This window comes from Zalophus californianus, chromosome 5, assembly GCF_009762305.2.
Source record: "Zalophus californianus isolate mZalCal1 chromosome 5, mZalCal1.pri.v2, whole genome shotgun sequence".
NCBI classification, from domain to species: domain Eukaryota; kingdom Metazoa; phylum Chordata; class Mammalia; order Carnivora; family Otariidae; genus Zalophus; species Zalophus californianus.
Window position 1 is genome coordinate 106,279,089 of NC_045599.1, and position 22,759 is coordinate 106,301,847.

A 22,759-nucleotide genomic window follows, 5' to 3' on the forward strand; every position below is an offset into this window, starting at 1 on the left:
AGAGAAGAAGACAGACCAGCCAGGAATTGTAGGAAATGAAGAACAACATGGTGATGAGTTCTTTGAGTTTTCTTTTTGCCTTATACATTCCAGACTTGGAGCTGCAGAAGAAGCTGGCAATCCTGAAAAAAAAAAAAAAAGTCCCAACAAAAGCTTTATCTCTCTAGCCAAAAGACCAAGGAGTAGCCAAGAAAGACCACAAAGCTTTCCGAAAGAAGAAGAAAGAGAAGGAGAAAGGAGGAGGAGGAGGAGGAGGAGTGGGGAGGAGGAGGAGGAGGAGGAGGAGGAGGAGAAGGAGAAGAAGAAGAAAGCTTTTAGACAAGAACTAGTCCAGTTAAACATTGCAGAAAAAACCATGCTCCCTAACTCCCCACCCATGCAAGCAAGGGTCAAGTGGGGAGTCTAGACTAATGAGGCATCCCATACTCCCAACTGGGTGTTGTCAGAGAACTGCAAGTAAGGAGCAAGGGCTTTTATCCAGCCAGCTGGTAACGAAGCTCCTCCTCATTCATCCCCATGTCATTGGAGACCATGTAGGGAGCTGGGAATCTCACCATGCCAGAAAGTAGTGAGAAGCACCTCCAACCTCAGCTATATGAACTGAGGCCAAGTGGGATATCTGGACTCTACACTAGTAACAAGATGGTGCCCTTCTCCCACCAGAGAGGGAGAAGGGCAGAGGAAGTTTGTTAAAAGAAGTTTAAATAAGACACAGAGTCTGCTAACATAATACAAAAACATCCAGGCTTCCAGTGATACATCACTTGTCTTACTGAGAAATAGGAGGACCTCACACTGATTTAAGAAAAAAACAAACAATCAAGAGTGCCTGGGTGGCTCAGTCAGTTAAGTGTCCAAGTCTTGATTTTGGCTCAGTTTGTGGTCTCAGGGTCCTGAGATGGAGCTGCGTTGGGCTCCATGCTCAGCGGGCAGTCTGCTTGGGATTCCCTCCCTCTGCCCCTCCCCCTTCCCTGCACATGTGTATGCACATGCATGCACGCTCTCTCTCTCTCAAATAAATAAATGAATCTTTAAAAAAAGAATAGATGGCAACCCTGAGACAGCAGATGTTAGAATTATCTGACAGAGATTTTAAAACATTCATAAAAAAGCTATTTGGAATAGGCTTGAAACACATGAAAAAAACAGAAAGCCTCAGCCAAGAAATAGGAGATGAAAAGAATAACCAAATGGAAATTTTACAACTGAAATACAATAACTGGAAAAAGAAAAGAAAAGAAAACTCAGTGATTGGCCTCAGCAGCAGAATGGAGGGAAAGAGGAAAGAATCTGTGAACTGGAAGAGAGAACAATCAAAACTACCCAATATGAACAACCCAGAGAAAACAGACTGGGAAAAAAAAATGAACAGTGCTTCAGGGACCTGTGGTACTAGAACAAAAGATCCAACATTTACGTCATTGGAGTCCCAGATGGAGAAGAAGAAAGGTGGGGCTGAAGAGATGCTGGAAGAAATAATGGCTGAAAACATCCAAAATTTGACAAAGGATATAAACTTACAGGTTCAAAAAGCTGAGTGGCTCCCAAACCGGAAAAGCCTAAAGAAATCCACAGCAGTACAAATCACAGTTAAATTTCCAAAAACAAAATATTAAAAACAACCATAGGAAAATGATGCCTTACCTATACAGGAAAGCAATTTGAATGACAGTGGATTTGTCATCAGAAACTAAGGAGGATGGAAGAAAGGAGCACAATGTTTTTCAAGTGCTGAAAGAAAAGAATGGAAAACCCAAAAGCCTATGCCCAGTAAAAATATCCTCCAGGATATTTATTTTATGAAGCTAGTGTTATTCTGATTACAAAATCAAAGGTAGTATATAAAAAGAAGATCATTATCACTCATGAATAGGGATACAAAAATTTCTAACAAAATATTAGCAAATAGAACTCAGCAGTATATAAAAAGAATGGTACACAATGACCAGGTGAAGTCTTCCTAAGATCAGGAACAAGGCAAGGATGTCAATTCTCACCATTTTTATGCAACATAGTGCTTGAGTTTTAGGCAGTGCAATAGGCAGAAAATAAAAGGCATATAGATCAGAAAGGAAAAAAAAATAAAACTGCCTTTGTTCGCAGAATACATGACTATGTATGTTGAAAATCCCAAGCAATTTACAAAAAAGTTCCAAAAACTAGGTGATAAAAAGGAGATAAAAATAATAATAAAAAATAAAAAGTGAGGTCAAGTTTGCAGAATACAAAACCAATCACATTTCTATATATTAATTACCAAAAACTCATGCAAAATTAAAAAATTAAAAATACAATACCATTTACAAAAGCTAAAAAATACTTATATGTAAATTTAAGAAAACTTATACAGAATTTATATGCTGAAAATGACACAATGCTGATGAAAGAAACCAAAGATCCAAGTAAATGGAGAGACATATGTTCATGGATTGGAAGTGTCCACATAGTAAAAATTTCAGTTTTCTTCAAATACTTACATAGGTTTAATATAACTCCTATTAAAATGCCAGAGATATTTTGTAGATATAGATGAGAAAGAACTAGAATAGCAAAAATCATTATGAAAGAGAAGAATAAAGTGGAAGGAATCAGTCTACTTAAGTATAAGACTTGTTACACAGCTACAGTACTTAAGACTGTGACATGGGTGGAGGGATAAGACACAAAGATAAATGGAACAGAATAGAGAACCCAGAAATAGACTATACAAACGTTTCCAACAGATTTTTGATAAAGGTGCAAAAGCAACTTAATGGAAGAAAGAGTGCCCTTTCCAAATATGGTGCTGGAGGATTGGCATATCCATAAGCAAACAAAAACAAAAACAAAAAACCCCCTGACCTAATTTTATACCTTATTAAAAAACAAACACAAAATATATCACAAACTTAAGTGAAATGTAAAACTATAGAACTCTTAGGGGAAAAAATAGGAGATAACCTTTGGGATCTAGGGCTGGGCAGAGTTCTTAGACTTAACACCAAAAGCATAGTCCACAGAAGGAAAAATTGGTAAATTTGACTTCATTAAAAGTAGAACTGTTTGCTCTTTGAATGATCCTGGTAAGACAATGAAAAGACAGGCTACAAACTGGGAGAAAATATTTGCAAAAGACACATCTGATAAAGGACTGTTAATCTAAAATATATAGAGAACTCTTAATTAAAATTCAACAATAAGAAAACAAACAACCCAATTAAAAATCGGCCAAAGACCTAAACAGACACCTCACCGAAGAAGATATACACACATGGCAAATAAACATACAAAAAAGAAAAAGCTCCACATCATATGTCATCAGGGAAGTGCAGAGTAAAACAACGAGATACCACAACACACCTATTAAAATGACCAAAATCCAAAACACTGACAACACCAAGTGCTGGCAAGGATGTGAAGAAACAGGAACTTACTCATTGCTGGTGGGAATGCACAATGGTACAGCCACTTTAGAAGACAGTGGTGGTATTTTACAAAACTAAACACACTCCTATCATATGATCCAGCAATTGTGCTCCTTGGTACTTACCCAAAGGTGTTGAAAACTCCACACAAACCTGCACATGGATAGCAGCTTTATTCATAAGTGCCTAAACTTGGAAGCAACCAAGATGTTCTTCAGTAGGTAAGTGGATAAATAAACTGTGGTACATCCAAACAATAGAATATTATTCAGCAAAAGAAGGAAATGAGCTATCAAACTATGAAAACACATCAAGGAAACTTAAATGCATATTACTAAGTGAAAGAAGCCAATCTGAAAAGGCTACATACTATATGATTCCAACTATATTACACCCTGGAAAAGAAAAACTATGGAGACAGTAAGAAGAGTAGAGGTTTCCAGGGTTTAGAGGAAAGGAGGGATAAATAGGTTAAGTCCAGGGAATTTTCAAGGCAGTAAAACTTCTATATGATACTCTAATTGTGGATACATATTATTATATATTTGTCGAGACCCATAGATATTTAGCACCAGAATGAGCCCCAGTGTAAGCTATGGACATTGTGTAACAATGATGTATCAATGTTGGTTCATCAGTTGTAACAGATGTACCAGTCTGGTGGGGAATGTTGATGGTGGGGAAGGCTATGAGTAGTTGGGGGAAGGGGTTGTACAGGAACTCTACACTTTACACTCAATTTTGCTATGAGCCTAAAACTCTAAAACTTTGAACCAGAAAGCTCTAAAAAATAGAGTCTATTTAAAAATTGTACTTACAGAGCTTTTTGGTTATGGAATTATGGAGCTTTCTCCTGAACCCTGGGAAGAAAACCTTTTTTTCCCCATTGGACGTGACTCTTCACATGCGCTTTGAAATGTGTGAGATTGCTATCTCTAAGGTGTATATACTAAATGATACATACATAGAGTGATACCAACAGAACTAATCAATATCGAATCTTTTAAAAAACTTAGAAACCATTTGATTCAGTGATTTACAAACTTTTGGTACAGTTTGACCTTTAAAAAATTTTTTCATATGAAATCTTAACTGGAATCCAGTAAACAAAGAGATGAAGGTGTAGGTGCTCTGGTTGAAGGTGGGGATGGAGGGATCCAGCTAAAGCCCTGCCAGTTAGGCTGCCCTTTGCCTCAGTAGATACCTGGAAAGCATTTCCATGACTTAGAGGCTACTGATTCCGCCTAAGAGTCTCATTTTGCTGAGAAGAGATATGGCTTGCCTAAGGTTATCTACCAGACGCGTTGAACTCTGGTCTTTTGACTCTCAGACCAGAGCTTTCTCCACGCTCCTCAACTCTGATTAAATTGGAGGGTTCCTCAGCCCAGGTTAACATGTGCTGGAGGACAAATTTGGACTCAGGTGTCAGAGTTGGAGGAAGATGATAAAGGGACAAAGGAAAGTAGATTGAGAAGGAAGATAGCCAAATCCTGCATAAGTCACAAGGACTGGAGTCTATATACATAGGGTAAAGGAGACTATGGGAGTCTGGCTCATAAAATCTGTCTCCACCCTTTGGAGGCCCAAGGTTCTAAGAAAAGTTCATTTTGGACCTGAAAAAGGTGGAATCAAGTAGATAAAGACCTTCTCAGATAACTGCAGAGAAACAGCTTCTGGGCTTGCGGTGGATTGGGCCACTGTATCTGCAGCCCCTGGGATAGTAGCTGGCATTCAGTAGATGAGCAATATATACTGGGGAATGAATAAATTTACTAGAACACAAATGCATGATTAAACTCTAGAAATCTGTCTAAGAGGATATTGCCACTCATGCTTTCAGGAAAATAATTCCAATCTTTGAATGAGTCCCTTGGAAAGGGGCGCCTGGGTGGCTCAGTCGTTAAGCGTCTGCCTTCGGCTCAGGTCATGATCCCAGGGTCCTGGGATCGAGCCCCACATCGGGCTCCCTGCTCTGCAGGAGGCCTGCTTCTCCCTCTCCCACTTCCCCTGCTTGTGTTCCCTCTCTCGCTGTGTCTCTATCAAATAAATAAATAAAACCTTTAAAAAAAAATAGAGTCCCTCGGAAGTACCTCTCCTCTTTAATTGGTAGTATGGGCACTATTGATCCTGTCTTTATTTAAAATTGTAATATTTTCGGGGCATCTGGGTGGCTCAGTCATTGGGCGTTTGCCTTTGGCTTGGGGCCCTGGGATCGGTGATCCCGGTGTCCTGGGATCGAGCTCCGCATCGGGGTCCTTGCTCCGTGGGAGGCCTGCTTCTCCCTCTCCCACTCCCCCTGCTTGTGTTCCCTCTCTCGCTGTCTCCCTCTCCGTCAAATGAATGGGTAAAGTCTCTTAAAAAAATAAAAAAAATAATAAAAAATAAAACTGTAATATTTTCTCCATCATGGATGGATTTTTGCCTTCCTATTTATCTTTAAAGTACTGCATTTAGGTAATATTTATCTTGATTACTAAGTTTTGCTCCCCCTCCTTAATTTTGCATCTGAGGCAAGTGCCTCACACCTGACCCTAGTCCCAGTCCTGATGTGAAGTGATATCAAAAGCAAGCAGCTCACATTGTACACACTTGCCATTCAGAAGACATGGGGTTTTTCTTCTTTCTTTTGCTTTTGATCAATATCCATTTTTCACCAAAAATATATTTAGCCCTGGCTATGTGGGAGGCAATGCTGGGATTGTCAGAGCTGATGCCAGATAAATCAGGAACTGAGCTCTCACCACATAAATAAAGCAGGTGGATAATTACGACTTAAGGAAGATAGGTGCTGTAAGTACAGAATAGAGGCTATAAGAGGATATAGAGTTCATTTTTATTTGGGTGAACTTTGAGTAACCCTTTGGAGAAGGTCACATTTGAGATGGACCTTAAAGAAGGACCTTTAATGGGTGGGATATAGCCCAGATTCTTTGGGGAATGTGTAGGAAATAAATCAAGCAACCAATGAAATGGGTAGATTTTGTGATGACTCAAAAACAGTTACGATAATGGCATGGCTATTTTTTCTTTGGTGAAATTCCACATCATAATGTAAATGTGGACTCTAACCACAGTAACAGCTACAGCAAATTATCCAAAAGGGCTTCCCTACCTTTTTGTAGGATTCTAAATCCTTTTTAAGTTCTTCAGCTTGCAAGAGCTAACTGAAATTGTCCCTCAGTGGGACCTCCTATGTGGGGCACAAATCTCGCTGTTGTAAATCAAAGTGTAAACTGGGGATAGTTCCCAAATGCCAGGGTTACTGCTGCCCCCTGCTGTCAGGGAAAGGTGTAGCAAGCAAAGCAAACGGCTGGCATCCTCCCCTCCCATTTGCTACAGGCAGGTCTGGGTTGTTGAGATGGTTGTTAGTGATAAAGTCTGCAGTACTGGAGAGACAGTAACACGAAAATGGTGATTACAAATTGAAACTATACAGTAGACTGTGGGGGAACAATGCATTAGCCATGACACTCACCCGAAGTGCATTCTTTAAACAATATATATGAAGCTGATAAAAAGCGTATGACAGGAAGAAACAGGGACTGGAAATTTTAATTTTCTAGCCTCCATTTTTCAGTCTGGGCTGATTAACAAGCAGAGATACAATGTAATTGACTAATATGAGCTCAGAGATTTTTATTTATGAACTCAGCTAACAATGAGAGAGGTAGTAAGACCAACAAAATCAGAATCAGGGTAAATGGTACTGGAACAATTGGACTCCCACATGCAAAAGAAAGAAAGAAAAGAAAGGAAGGAAGGAAGGAAGGAAGGAAGGAAGGAAGGAAGGAAGGAAGGAAGGAAGAAAGAGAGAGAGAAAGAAAGAAAGAAAAAAGAAAGGAAAAAAAAGAAAAAGGAAGGAGAAAAGAAGAAGAAAAAGAAAGAGGGATGCTTGGGTGGCTCAGTTGGTTGAGCGTCTGCCTTTGGCTTGGGTCATGATCCCAGGGTCCTGGGATTGAGTCCCGCATCAGGCTCCCCGCTCAGTGGGGAGACTGAGTCTCTCTCTGCCTGCCACTTCCCCTGCTTGTGCTCTTTCTCTCTGACAAATAAATAAATAAAATATTTTTTAAAAAGGAAAGAAAGAAAGAAAGAAAGAAAGAAAGAAAGAAAGAAAGAAAGAAAGAAAGAAAGAAAGAAAGAAAGAAAGAAAGAAAAGAAAAAAAGAAAAAGAAAACATGGGAAAAATCTTTGTGACTTTGGGTTAGGCAAAGATTTCTTGGATAGACTAAAAAAAGTATAAACCATAAAAAAAACAACAGATAAATAGGACTTCATCAAAACTAAAAACTTCTGCTCTCTGAAAGACACTGTTAAGAAAATGAAAGATTAGCTACAGACTGGGAGGAAATATTTACAAAACCCATATCTGATAAAGAATTTACATCCTGGGTGTGTGTGTATGCACCTGCGATCTTACAACGGAATAGTAAGAAAACAGAAAAGCCAATTGAAAAATGGGCAAAAAATTTGAACAGATAGTTTGCCAAAGAAGGTACATATGGCAAATAAGTACACAAAAGATATTCAACACTAGGGAAGTGCAAACTAAAGCACTACATAGCTATTAAAGAGTAAAAGGAAAATACCAAGTGCAGTTGAAAATGCAGAGTAACTGCAAGTCTTATAGTTTGCTAGTAGAAATGAAAAATGATACAGCCTCTTTAGAAAACTGCTTGACACTTATATAGCTAAACATATAACTATTATAAGACCCAGCAATCCCATTCCTATGTAGTTATTCAAAAGAAATGAAAATGTATGTGTATATGAATGTTTATAAGAAAATAACCTAAACGTCCATCAACTGGTGAATGAAGAAATGAATTTTGGTGCATCCACACAATAGAATTCTCCTTGTCTGTAAAAAAGGACAAACTATTGATACATTCAACAACGCTGATGAACCTCAAAGGTTTTTATGCTACGTGAAATGTCCACATACTGTATGATTTCATTTATATGACATTCTGGAAAAGGTAAAGCCATATGAACAGAAATCAGATCAGTGGTTACTAGGGGCTGGGGGTGAAGGGAGGGGGTTGAATACAAAGGGTGCACAAAAAGAATTGCTTGGGATGATAGAAGTATTTTATATCTTAATTCTGGTGGTGGTTGTTCTAGGACAGTATGTATTCATCAAAACTCATTGAACTGAAATTAACCTGAAGTTAATTTTATTGTATGTAAACTATTCCTCAATAAACTAATCTTAAAAAAAAATCAACAGGGTAGAGAAAATATTTCTGCTGCCATTTAGGCTCAAATGGTAAATAATGATGTCTTTTATGATGTGCCAAACTCCTGAAGGTAAGATGCCAGTCACCATGGACCCCCACCTGTTTCTGCCCCTCATCTACCACTCTTCCTTTGCTCATTAGTTGGAGAGAACGCAGGCCCCCTCTGTCTCTGTAACTCCGGAAGATCATGGCAGCCTGGGGCTCTTTGTGCCTGCTATCTTCCAGGCCTTTGCATGGTTGTCTCCTTGTCATCATTCATGTCCTATCTTCAAAGTCACCTCTGGGAGAGGCTTCCCTGATTACCCTCAATAAAATAGCTGCCCCCCAAACCACATAATTATCACATTATTTGGCATTATTTTTTTCCTCCATAGCCCTATCACTATCTGGAATTCTTATATTTGTTTGCATGTTGCTGTCTGTGTCTCTCCATTAGAAGGCAAGACTTTGTCTTTTTTACCTTCTATAAAGTGCCTGGCACAGTAGACATACAGTAAAGATTTGTCGAATGGACATATTCCTTGTCAAGCTATAGAAGGCATCTTTAAGGAGTAAACTTTCCTTTCAGATTCTGAAAATATAGCTACAAAGATAAATATTTATTACATGCTATATTTTCACTAGCCCCTTTCACAATACGAATTTCATACCATTATTTATTTGTAGTTTATTGTAAAGAACACCAGACTGAGAGTTAAGAGTTCTAGATTCTAGCCTTGATCCTGCTATTACCTGAAAGACACTGCACCTTTGGGTCCAGCAATTCAATTTCCTAGGAAATTGGAAGTTTATCTCAAGAAAAGTTTATCTCAAGGAAAAAATTGGACATATGTACAAACAGATATACACCAGGATGTTCATCCTGTGTATTAATAATAGCAAAAATTAGAGGAAGATAATTTCACACAATGGGGCTTTGGCTAAATAGACTGATTTATCCTTCCATGTCACACTGTGAATTCATTTGAAAATGATGACTGAATTCATTTTGTTACTTATACAATAAATGTCCATTGAGTACTTGCCAATTTCAGCCACTGTTCTAGGTGCTGAGAATGTAGCAGTGAATGAAACAAAGGCCCTAACACTCATGAACCTTGTATTCTGATGGAGAAGAAAGACAATAAAAATAAATAAATATACATAATATGATATCATATCACATAATATTATATCACTTCATAATATGATATCATAATATGATATCACATATAAGTTCTATGAAGAAAGGATAATGCATTGTAAAGGGATTGGAGCATCCCCCAAGAGAATGATTAGGGAACCTATTTTATATAGTGACCAGGAAAGACCTCTCTGAGGGGGGTCACATTTGACCAGAGACCTGAATGAAGTGAGAAAGTGAGGCATGTCAATATCTGTGGAAGAGAGTTCCAGGCAAATACAATGCCCCTGAGGCAAGAGTTATGGTGGCAATTTTGAGGGAAAGAAATAAGGCCTGGAGAATAGTGAGCATGGAAAAAAATGGTAGGAAATAATATCGGGGAAGCAGCCAAGGACTGGGTTTTGTAGGCCCTTATATAGGCCATTGTGAGGACATTAGATTTTTATTGTAAATATGACAGAAAACGTTGGAGAATTCTGAATAAAGATAAGTCTTCTATTTTAAGACTGTGATAAGTAGGCTAGGGGAGGACAAAAGTAGGAGCAAGGAAACCATTTAGAAGGCTATTTCAGAAGTCTGGTTTCCAGTCCTGGGGCATGGGCTAGGACCATAGCAGTAGGAGTGGTGAAAATTGGTTATATTTGGGACTTTTACTTATTCTAAATAAAAGCAATACAAAAAGGCAGGTATGGTAGTCTCAGAGAAAGAGGAGTAAAACATCTTTGATTTGAGTCTTTGCAACTGAGTGAAGTGCAATTGAGTAAAGGATGTGTGATAGTGTTTGTTAAGGGTGTCCGAGGATAAAGGAGAGTGTGTTGCCAGGGCTTGGATATCACCTGGATATTATCACTTGGATGAGATTCCACTAAGAAGTGAGAACTGAGTGCTGGGGCAATTCAAAGGATCAAATGTGCCAAATGTTGCTGAGCGTGGAGTAAAATGATGACTAAGAATAACCATGGGAGGGCCTGGTGTAGGTCACATTGAATAAGGAAAGGGTTAAGGTCCAGGCAGGAAAGATAGGAGGCCCCTGACTCTCCTGACTAGGCTCACGAGGGGGCTACGTGACCAGGCTCACAGAAATCCCGGATGTGGAGAAATGCTGAGATGTACAAAACCAGAGATAAAGGGAACAAATCAGACTGCCTGGCCCTGAATGTTAGGGAGTGTTTTGTTTTGTTTTTTTGCAGCTACATTGTAATCACAGAAACTGACCAGACCTCAAAGAAGTAAGCCATTAAGGATGTTATCAACCATCCTTGCTCAAACCAAGATGGCACAAGATTTTCAAGGCCACAAACTTCCTGGTCATTTCTCAATAAAAGACTGCCAGTAAAAGCCCACAGTGGCAACCCATTTGGGACCCCTCTCACTCTAGAGAGCTTTTTCCTTTCCTTTCTGTTCTCACCTTCACTTAATAAACTTTCACTTCACTTTGCCCTTTTATTCTTCCACTCTGTGAGACAAGAATCCTGCAACCTTGTAACAACATTGGTCTTAGTTGGGGAGAAAAGTCTGATTGGGGAATGCTCACAAGTGAATGGATTTCTTCAACAAATACATTGATACGGGGGGAAAATTGAGATGGAGAAGGCTATTAAAAAGAAAACCACAAAGGGGTGCCTGGGTGGCTCAGTCGGTTAAGCATCTGACTCTTGGTTTTGGCTCAAGTTATGATCTCAGGGTTGTGGGATGGAGCCCTGTGGGCTCCATGCTCTGCCAGGAGTCTGCTTCTCTCCCTCTCCCTCTGCCCCTCTTCCTGGTGCTCTCTTTCTCTAAAATGAGTAGATAAATCTTAAAAAAAGGAAAAAACCATCCAGGTCCAAGGTGGAGTCACTTGTCCCCAGGACAGCAAACTAAGACTTCACTGCAGTTTCAACCTTCCCAGGAGCCGAATTTTGTTATTATTTTTTTTAATTTTTTAAAAGATTTTTTTGAGTTTTTGATCTGAATTTTTTAAAAAGATTTTTATTTATTTATTTGAGAGACAGAGAGAGAGTGAGAGAGCACAAGCAGGGGGGAGTGTCAGAGGAGAGGGAGAGGCAGGCTCCTGGCTGAACAGGGAGCCCGATGTGGGGCTCCATCCCAGGACCCCTGAGATCATGACCTGAGCCAAAGGCAGACGTTTAACTGACTGAGCCACCCAGGTGTCGCAAGGAGTGGAATTTTATTTATTTATTTATTTATTATTTAATTAACTTATTTATTATGTTCAGTTAGCTAACATATGGTACATCATTAGTTTTTGACGTCGTGTTCAGCGATTCATTAGTTGCTTATAACACCCAGTGCTCATCACAACACATGCCCTCCTTAATGCCCATCACCCAGTTACCCAGTCCCCCCAAGCTCCTCCCTTCCGTAATCCTCAGTTTGTTTCCCTGAGTCCAGAGTCTCTCCTGGTTTGATTTTAAACCAATCAATCTGGAATTTTCTGGTCAGCACCAAATGAGGTAATCTGTGGCATGGGACATTGCCCCTCACTCTCAAAGGAAGAAGAGGTAATCTTCACAATAAGGCCCCTGCTCTGCCCCTTAAGGCAATGTGACCTTGTGTGAAACAAAACTTTTCTTTTGCTAATAACTTCTTTGCTCCACCCTCTTTTCTGTAAAAACCTTCCATTTTATACAAATCCTTAGAGTTCCCCTTTACTTACTGGGTGGGATTCTGCCCAATTCATGACTAGATTAATATAGCCCATTAGATCTTTTAAATTTACTGGGTTAAATTTTTATTACTTAACAGAGCCTTTAGATTAAAAGGTCATTGAAAGACACATCAGCCAGTCTCAACAGCTTATTGGGTCCTGAAACAATTGGTATCCAAATAATGACTTGATTTTGATGATTTTTTTTCCCCTTAGGGATAGAGAAGTGGGGAGGGAGGGGCAGAGGAAGAGAGACAATTTCAAGCGACTCCAGGCTGAGCACAGAACCTGACACAGGGCTCGATCTCATGACCCTGAGCCAAAATCAAGAGTCAGACGCTTTTACTGACTGAGCCACCCAGGCGCCCCTGATTTTGAGGATTTTAAGTAATTACTAATTTGTTTTTAAATGAAATAATGGGTCTGTGTTTATAGGGGAAAATGAGTCCTATTTTAGAGACGCATGTTGAAATAATGTCTAGCTTTAATGGGTAGCTACTCATTGAAGGTGGGTAAGTACACTTCTCTCTACTTTTGTATATACTTGAACCCCATAATTTTGTAAAAAATTAAATTCAAATAATCTTATTTTAAAGAGGTAAAGTTGAAAACTTTTTATCAGAATAACCTTATTTTTTATGTCCACTATGCTCTTGTAAGATCCCCACGAATTTATAAGTCTGTACGAAAATTACCTCCGAAAGAAATCTTTGATACATTTTTTGTTAATCTGTTACCTGGAAATATAATTACACATGCTTCAATTTCTAAATGAGAATAAATATGAATGTATAGTGAAGAAATGGAAACTGAGAATGTTATTGATTCCCAATCATGTTCACAAATATTTCGATTAAAAAAATAAATGTTATTTTTGACAGTGGGATTAGATATATAATTTTTAAAAATTAAAAAATCTGCTTATCTGTATTTTCTAACTTCATGTAAGGCATATGGATGCGTTGTTTAAAAAGGAGCGAAGCTACCAGTTGCTACTTCTACTGATAGAAAGTACTAACACATACGCCCCCACCTCCAAAGCCGCAGGCGACTAAACCTCCAAAGTGGGGGAGATATGCGCAGGCGCAATAGCAAGCTATTGGTTGGAGGCGGGACTAGAGCCTCACCTAAAAGACAGCTCTTCCAGCCAATCAAAGGACACCGTCAGGGGCTTCTTCCTGTGGGAGGCGGCCGGAAGTCGGATTTCGGTTGCGGAGGCGAAGGCGGCTCCGGTGTTAAACCCTCAGCTGAGGTGAGTGGGCGGCGATGGCTTGGGGCTTCGTTCCGCGTGCATTTCTCCTTCCGGACCTCGCGGCTTCCTCAAGGCGGGCTGGGAATGGGGGAGGCTTGGCGCGGGGTATACTCTCTCATCTTCCTCTCCCTCGTCCGTCGGAGGTTGCCGCCTCTCTGGTGCTCGTGGGGAGCCGGGTAGAAGGTGCCCTCGGCGGGCTTCCTCTGTGTGGGGAGGCCGAGCCGGACCTCAGGTTGGGAGACCTGAGTTCAAGTCCTGCGCGCTGCTGGTTTGCTAAGCTGTGTGGACTTGGCGAGTACTTTAGCCTCCGGCTTTTGTCAGCTGAGAGTGACCATCCCTGCCCTCCCTCTTCGGGGAGAGATGCTTAAACCGGCTGAGTTAGTGGGGAGGTGGGGGTGGAGGAGGCTGGCCCATTCCAAGCCTAATGGTCACATTCATCTGGTCTGTTTTTTTAAGCTGCTTTCCATCTGCCCCATTCACCGTAGACGAAACGAATCACATGTCTGGGGGCGGGACCCTGGAATACCTTCCTTTTTTGGTTAAGCCCCTAGCTTGGAACTAACACTATAGAAGGTGAATCTTGAGTCAGATAATAGACTGTAACCCTTGGCGGTGGTTTTACTAAGGATAATGCCTGCCTTTGGAAAAGTTCATTCTAGGGAAGTGATAGAGAAATAAACATAACTGCTGTAATATGTCAAGTTCCTTTTAAAGATTCATGGTTTATTGACTCAAGAGAGCTTGTACTGTGTAACGAAAAGGACCCAGAATAAGAATTCTGGCTGTGCTTTTTACTAGCCTTTTGATCTGGTGCAAACACTTCCTCTCTAAAATGAAATCTACAGTAGTACTTAACTCAAGAATTTGTAGGAAGACGGAGAGGATTTAAAACGCACCTGTCACGGAGTTGGCTTTTGGAAAATGGCAGCTTGAAAAGAGGAATGCACGTGGTGTTAGGAAACACAAAACAGGACGCCCAACTAAAAATGTCTGAGTGGGGTGGAACTTGGGCTGTCTAAAATTGCTTTTGAAGTACCAGATCAATGCTAATTCTCGGATTTTGGTAGTAGTATGGTTATAAGGGAACATGAGTATTTGGGGGAGACCAGTAAGGCAAGTGAGAGAAAATGTTAACGTTTGGAAATTCTGGGTGAAGAATATGGAATGTTCTTTGTACTTTTCATTCAGCTTTCTATAAATCAGAATTTACGTTAAAATATTGTCACTATTTGCAGCTATCCTGTGTTGTAAATTAGTGAAACGGGGCAGTGTATAACCCCACCCTCATGAAGTTTTACCCCTTTTTCCTTAAGGGCTGCATAATACTATATAGAAATATTTTATCCACTCATATTGATGAAGTCATGTATTATTTCTGGCTTTCCGTACTCTTCAAACATTGCAGCATTAAACACCCTTAATACACATTTTTATGTCCTTGTGATGCAGGAAAGACCTTAGGATTTGAAGCCACTGCTGGTGCCTGCTACCGCGGGATTATGTGGAGCAAGTGATTTTATACCTTGGGGTTGGGAGAAGTAAAGATAAGGGAAGTTCCAAAAGGACTTTTATATGTTAAAGACTTGTGGGATCCTGGAGGAATGTTATAATCTGCCTATTTCAAGTATTTGTCAATGGGCTACAGGTTGTAAGGAGATTTAATTTTAACTACATTCCTTACGCCTTTGTTTCCCACCTTACTTTCTGTAATTCTCTTCATTCAGAAGGTCATCGCAGTTTTAGAATAAGGCTTATAGCTGTTCTGGCCCTGTAGGGAAACTGGTTGGGGTGGGAAGGACCCACTCACCTCAGTTCTCACAGAAGCCATCATCACAACCACCCCACAACATTCTTGGGTGGTAGGCCAGTACTACCCAAGAGAATATACGAGAATTCTCACACACACTGACAGGAAACAAATATATATTTGGAATGTAATTTGGCAGTATCAAAATCTTAAATGCTGATATTCTTTGAACCAACAATTCTACTTCTAGAATTTTATCTTGTGAAAATATTGGTACAAGGGATGTGGGAAACAAGAATTACTAAATTTCCTTACTACCTATAGCTCACTGACAAGTCCTTAAAACAGGCAGAGTGACATTCCTCTAGGGATTCAGCTGCCTTGATGTTAATATTTTGCTAAGGGCAACAGGTAATCTTAGCCCAACCCCCAGGATCCTGTGAGTCTACTTTAACATATAAAAATTCTGTTGGAAACTTCCTTTGTCTCTACCCCCAGATACATGTTAGCAATCATCCCCGAAGTATATGGCCCACTGATAGACATCTGAAGGGTCTCATGACTTAGTTTTTACTAACCAGTAATAAATGACCTTTCCTAACAATAGCTAGCCCCCTCAGGATCCTGGAAACCTTGTTTCCTGGGAGGCTTACACTATCCCTAACTCCCTCCCAACTTTAAAGTATTTAATGGGCCACTCCTCAGGACCCCAGTGCAGTTCTTACTGCCCACGGGTCTTGTCCCCTTGCTTTAGTAAAACCACGTTTTGCACCAAAGACGTCACAAGAATTCTTTCTTGGCTGTCAGCTCCAGACGCCATCAAACTTCACCAAAAACATTCCAAAAGAACTACATCAAAAGGATAGTGTGACCTCTGCTGGAATCCAGCGCCTGTTACATGGAAGGTGTTCTATATTATATAAGTATATAATATATGATATTATATTCCATAGTGATGGAATATTTGAAATCTTGATTGTCTGTTAGATGAAAAGCATCCTTTTTAGAAATTTGCTTTTAGAAATGTATTAGTCTGAATATTTTCCTGCCTTTATTCAGCATATGCATTTTCATTTTCCTCTTTTGTCTCTTTCTAGGTTTTAAAAAATAGAGGTTAAAAAAAACCATCCTGGGGGCCTTTATTGAGAGTCTTCTAGGTGTTGAGATGGTGGAAGTGGAGTTGTGTACAAGATAAGCAGTTCCTGAAGTCCTGGTGCTTTCCTTCTGGTGGGGGTGGAGTCAAAAATGTTTTTAAAAAGTCAAAATAAAATTTCTAGTATTTGCTCTTGGTTAGCTTGCAAGCATTTTTCTTCCAGAAGAATGGGATTGTCTTTTAATTTTGCTTATGATGCATTTTCCTATTTTTAGATTTATTTTTGGTAGTTAGGATCTGTTGGTCTTTTGTAGTAGCCTTAGAACTTCGTAGTTTTTTTGTCTGTTTTCCTGGGTATTTTAAGCAACACTAGGATGGAGGGAGTGTTTTGTTTATCCTTTAAAGATGTATAGTGTAGTGTTTGAGATCTTTAGACTCTGGATCCTTTACTGATGAGGTTTTGGGGTACAGGTGAGGTTCAGTGGAGTGGAGTCTGGAGCCGATGACGTTTTATTAAAGCACGGGGACAGGACCCGTGGACAGAAAGAGCTGCTGCACCGGGCTTTTGAGGGGTGACTGATTTGGTACTATGGGGTCGGGGGAGGTAAGGGAAAAGGGAGGTTTCCAAAAGAACTTTCATTCATATGCTAAAGACTCACAGGATACCGGAGGCCTTGCCATTGTCAAGTTAAGGTGTTTACCCCTCTAGTAAGTTATTAACATTAATTAAGGTAGTTGGGAACTTCCTGAAGGAATATACACTGCCCACTTCAAGTATCTGTCAATGGGCTGCAAGTTATAAGGGCATTTAATTGTACCTACATTTCCTTCTGAAAGCTAGGTTATTGATGATAGGAAAGCTTTGTTCTTGTAGGTTGCTAAGACCTTTATAAACTGAGGGAGACACATGTCTTGTAGGATTGTGATCAAAGTTAACTATTTGTTTTTCCTTTAGGGCAGCCAGGCGTGCCTGAGGAATATCACATGTATCCTGGGGGGGGGGGTTGTGGGGTGTCAGCTTCTGCTTTGTCATCAGCTTGCCTTCTGTTCCCTGATCATTTACTACTTAAATCTGTGACTTTATGCTAGTGGTTCAACCTTTCTGAGCCACAACTGTCTCATCTCCAGAAAGGAAAAAGAGCACCTTTTCTCACAGCCCTGAGAAAAGTAAACTGGCACATAGTATGTACTCAGATATTATCTGTTGTTAAAATCATCATCTCTGGATACTCATTGTCCTATATTAGACAAACAGTAAAGAATCAAAAGAGTGAATACACGTTAAGGGTGTTTGTACATATTTCCAAATTCCATTGATTTGGAGCCCTCTTGAAATGGATGAAGCTGCTCAACAAATACTTATGAAGCTTATGTGTGTGCAAGGTTGTCGACATAGAACTATGATAAGAGTCCTTCCCGTCATGGAGCCTATAGTCTGGCCAGGGAGAGAAGTCAAATACTGGTTCAGAGAATAAAAGAAAGAAGGTAGGATCTGGATTTGATGACTAATCAACTAAGTTATTTCTTCAGAGGTGACATTTTAAGCCACTGCCTGAAGCAGGAAAAGAAGCATATGAAAAGACCCAAAGGCAGAAGAAGTTGGTATAGTTAAAGAATAGTGTTGAAATACTAGATTAAAGACGGTACTCCTAGGATATAATGAAGGAGAACGAATGTTGGATGAAAACAGTTATGCTGGCTGTTATGTGGAAGAGCAGTAGTGAAAGCAAAAAAAGCCCTGGGGAAACCATTATGTTCCTGGCAAGAAGAAATGGTGGCTTGGTCAGAATTGCTGAACTTGAGATGGTGAAGGTGTGGAATCAACAGGATTTGATAAATTTGTGATGATAGGGAGGGGAGGGGGGTCTGAATATTTTATGAACCACCCAGAAGGAGTTCAGGCAGTCTGGATTGGAGGTAGAAAGTACAGAGTCATAAACACAGAACAGGGTTTCTCCACTTTGGCACAATATTTTGTTGACATTTGGGGCTGGATAATTCTTTGTTGGGGGCTGTCATATGCATTGTGTTTAGTAGCATCCCTAGCCTCTACCCATTAGATGCTGATGAAGTTTTAGAATATAGGTGAGGTTCAGTGGGGTGGAGTCCGGAGCTGACGACTAAGAAAGAATTCCTGAGACGTCTTCGTTGCAAAATGGTGGTTTATTAAAGCACAGGACAGGACCCATGGGCAGAAAGAGCTGCTGCCCCGGGGCTGTGAGGGGTGGCTGATTATATACTATGGGGTCGGGGAAGGTAAGGAAAAGGGAGGTTTCAAAAGGATTTTTGTATGTTAAAGAATATTCACAGGATACCGGAGGCTTTGCCATTGTCAAGTTAAGGTTGTTTACCCTTCTAGTAAGGCATTAACATTAAGATAGTTGGGAACTTCTGGAAGAATGTCACATGTGTCTCACCCAAGAGTGGGGGGTGGGGGTTGGTTGCAGAGTGTCGGGCTTATACTTTGTTTTCAGCCAGGCTTCTGTTCCTTCATCAATGCCAGTAGCACCCCATCCCCCAGTTGTGACAAGTGAAAATATCTCCAGACCTTGCCATATGTCTCCTGGTGGTCAAAATTGCCGTTGGTTGAGAACCACTGGTAGAAATGGTGTTTAATAAAAGCCATGGAATTGACTGATAATAACCCAGGGAAAATAAAAAGCAGAGGTCTAAAACTATTGGCCCAAAGACCACAAAGATTGTTGTAGACAAGTTATTTTTGACCCCACAGTACTTGATGATCTCTGGAATTAATTACCAGTACTTACAAATTGAGAGATTTCTGCATAAAATCTTTGATTTTTGCCCTTTTTTAAGAAATAAACTGAGGGGCAATGAGTCTTCTTTATCACATGAATGCTAATGGCTGGAGGTTTTGAGATTTGGCATTCATATGCTTAATTCATATGAATCCCTGCCCCAGAGTACTTAACTGTTTTAAGTTGCTTGCCTATTCCCTTTGGCACTTGAGTTTTTGATTCCTTAATTTACAGTGAGAAGAGGGCCCCAGAGCAACCCTCTTGAGACAGGTCAACATTAAAATTTGGGTAGAGGAGTGGTGCTAGAGGAGATTGAGAGGGAGTGGCCAGTGAGGTAGGAGGAAAACCTAAATGGAAGCTCACAGAAGCTGAGGGAGAAGGGACTGTGTTGAAAAAGAAGAAAATGCTGCTGAAAGATTGAGTAAAATCACCTTAGAAAAATATCTATTGGATTTGCTCGTGTGATGATTGTTGATGACCTTGTTGAGCAGTTTTTGTGGAGTTAAGAGGTTGAGGCCAAATTGGATAATGACTAAAATGAATATGCAGAAGCAGTGAATTATGAGTTGGTAAAATTATAGTAGATCATGATGCCTTTGACCACTGCCTCATTGGTTCTCAGCAGCATCCTGTTCACCGCTGTGGCTTGGTGGTACCTCAGGGCTGCTCCACAGTTGCCCTTAGTACTTCACAAATTCCCAGAGTAAAACTGCCTCCAGTGTATTTGCCATCTTTGCTGTTGGATGGTGGTGTTATACCTTGAAAATCTGATAAGATCAGTGTAAATGAGCAGTCAGGGTTTTCTCGTTTTATCATATACCTAAGCTTAAAATGGAACCTCTATTTAGAGCATATGTATAGAGGATACATTTGGGTTTGGAATTCTGCCGTTGATATAAAAAAGTTAATGTGTCCATAAAAAATGTGTACATTGCAGGGGAAAAGGTATAGAATTGGATCATCATTTCATCAAAGAAGCTCAGGTGATGACACCAGCTGTCTGAAATATAGCAATGTTGATGTTATAAGTGTTTGCTTTTGGAAATCAATCTATAATATACAACAAAAGTGATTGTGATATGAGATGGGGAGACAGCATGTGTGATTTAGCTATAGAGGGGGTAGAGAAATGATATAACTGGTGAGGGGTGTGGGATCCAGATTTTATTTATAGATGAAAATACACTACATACATTTTTTTGTGCCAATGAAAGTCTTAAGCAGAGAAGGAGAAATAGTTGGATGATTGAAGATATAATGCTAATTAGAAAAAGATGGCAGCCTTTCCATGTTGTTTTAGAAACTAAGGAGATCATTTTGTCCTGGGCCCCAAACTGCCAAGGAAAAAAAAGGAAAATACTGTCTGTAGTCACCCAGTGTGACAGGTTTATTTTGTAGCTCTACTCTAATCTTTGGTTTCTTTCCGTAGGTTCTTGATCTTCCGCAATGGGTGAGCCACAACAAGTGAGTGCTCTTCCACCACCTCCAATGCAGTACATCAAGGAATATACAGATGAAAATATTCAGGAAGGCCTAGCTCCCAAGCCTCCACCTCCAATAAAAGACAGTTACATGATGTTTGGCAATCAGTTCCAATGTGATGATCTTATTATCCGCCCTTTAGAAAGTCAGGGCATCGAACGGCTTCATCCTATGCAGTTTGATCACAAGAAGGAACTGAGAAAACTCAATATGTCTATTCTTATTAATTTCTTAGATCTCTTAGATATCTTGATAAGGAGTCCTGGGAGTATAAAACGAGAAGAGAAACTAGAAGATCTTAAGCTGCTTTTTGTACATGTGCATCATCTCATAAATGAATACCGACCCCACCAAGCAAGAGAGACATTGAGAGTCATGATGGAGGTGCAGAAACGTCAACGCCTTGAAACAGCTGAGAGGTTTCAGAAGCATCTGGAACGAGTCATTGAGATGATTCAGAATTGCTTGGCTTCTTTGCCTGATGATTTGCCTCATTCAGAAGCAGGGATGAGAGTAAAAACTGAACCAATGGATGCTGATGATAGCAACAATTGTACTGGACAGAATGAACAACAAAGAGAAAATTCAGGTCATAGGAGAGACCAGATTATAGAGAAAGATGCTGCCTTGTGTGTCCTAATTGATGAAATGAATGAAAGACCATGAAGGATGTTTCTTTTTGCTTTTCTCTTTTCCTTTTCAGTAAATGGTATATACTCGTTAATTTGCTCTTGGAGAGTCTTAAAAGCGCTATAACTAGAAGTCATGTGAACGGCTTGACTCCAGCTTTATCAATTATGAGATGTCACAGGCGTTGCACTGTATGGCAAACATAGGGAAATGAGTATATATGTATACATTAAGAGTAATCACCTTAAAAAGGAAAGTGCTGCGATTGTGTGGAACATTCCTGGATTTGGAGTTGCAGAAAACATCGAAGATATCCTCAGTAATAGCAAGCTTTCATCTTTGAAAAGTAGATTTGTCATTTGCTTTAAGAGTGGTAGATAAATAAAAGATATCAAGTTGTATAAATGTGAAATTATAAAATCTTTAGATTTATTTACTTAAAAATTTACTTGATCTCTAAAAATGTAGTATAACATGTTAAAAGAGAGGAACCCCGTAGAGTTATAAAACAGCAATTTTATTTTTCCTCTTGACTGCTTCTGTAAACACACTATCTCAGCTTCTTGTTCCTGCCCTGGATAGGTCTATTTACTTTTTTCCAGTCACTCAGATAATAAATCCTTTGATCCCTTTTTGTTACATTCATTTTAGTAAAATGTCTATGTAATTAGCTATACATTTCCTTTAAAGCTATACTCAGACTTGCTAAGGCTGGAATCCTGCAATGGGAAGGGGATTGGTAACAGAGACCGTTGGATTGTGTACTGGAGATGCTTGTTCCCCTGAGATATGGCTGCCATGCCAGGGTCTACATTTTTTCACTCTTGGGTCTACATTCAGCCATGGAACTAAGTTCTTAGCAGTGGAATATGGGTGCAAAAATTCAGGCCTCCTCCATAACAGTTTCTTGGCGTTTTCCTCCATTTTCTTAGCTGCTGGTTGGAATGCCACACCTGGGATAACTTTGGAAGCCATTTGAAGATGATGAAGGTTCAGTCAGTTGGGTCTTTAAATGACTGGACTAGACCCTTCGTTTATTAACTACCCACCCACCCTAGCTGACTATGTGGGCAAGAAGGCAGCTTGTTTTTGAGCACTGACATTTTATTTCTGCACTTTCTTTACTGCCCTCCATCCTCTCTTCCACCAGGGTCTTAGTGGAGAGTGTACTTGGTATTTGAAGTTCTTTGCTGGTCTTTCTCTCTATGTGGGCCAGTGGTTCTCAAAGTGTTGTCCAACAGCATTAGCATCACTTGGGGACTTGTTAGAAATGCAGATTCTCAGACATCACCCTAGACCAACTAAGTCAAACTCTGTGGTAGGGCCCAACAAGCTGTGGTTTAAAAAAGCCCCCAGGTTCTGATGCACACTCAAGATTAAGAATC

General features: G+C 40.0%; 1 protein-coding gene across 1 annotated transcript; it reads left to right on the top strand.

Annotated features, from left to right (window-relative positions):
* The first annotated feature begins 13,560 nt into the window (after nt 1–13,560).
* Nucleotides 13,561–22,005, top strand: MED7 (mediator complex subunit 7). The gene is made up of 2 exons (XM_027606179.1): nt 13,561–13,663; nt 20,692–22,005. Exon 2 carries the CDS (start codon nt 20,709–20,711, stop codon nt 21,408–21,410), a length of 702 nt encoding a protein of 233 aa, XP_027461980.1. The 5' UTR covers nt 13,561–13,663; nt 20,692–20,708; the 3' UTR covers nt 21,411–22,005.
* The last annotated feature ends 754 nt before the right edge of the window (nt 22,006–22,759 follow it).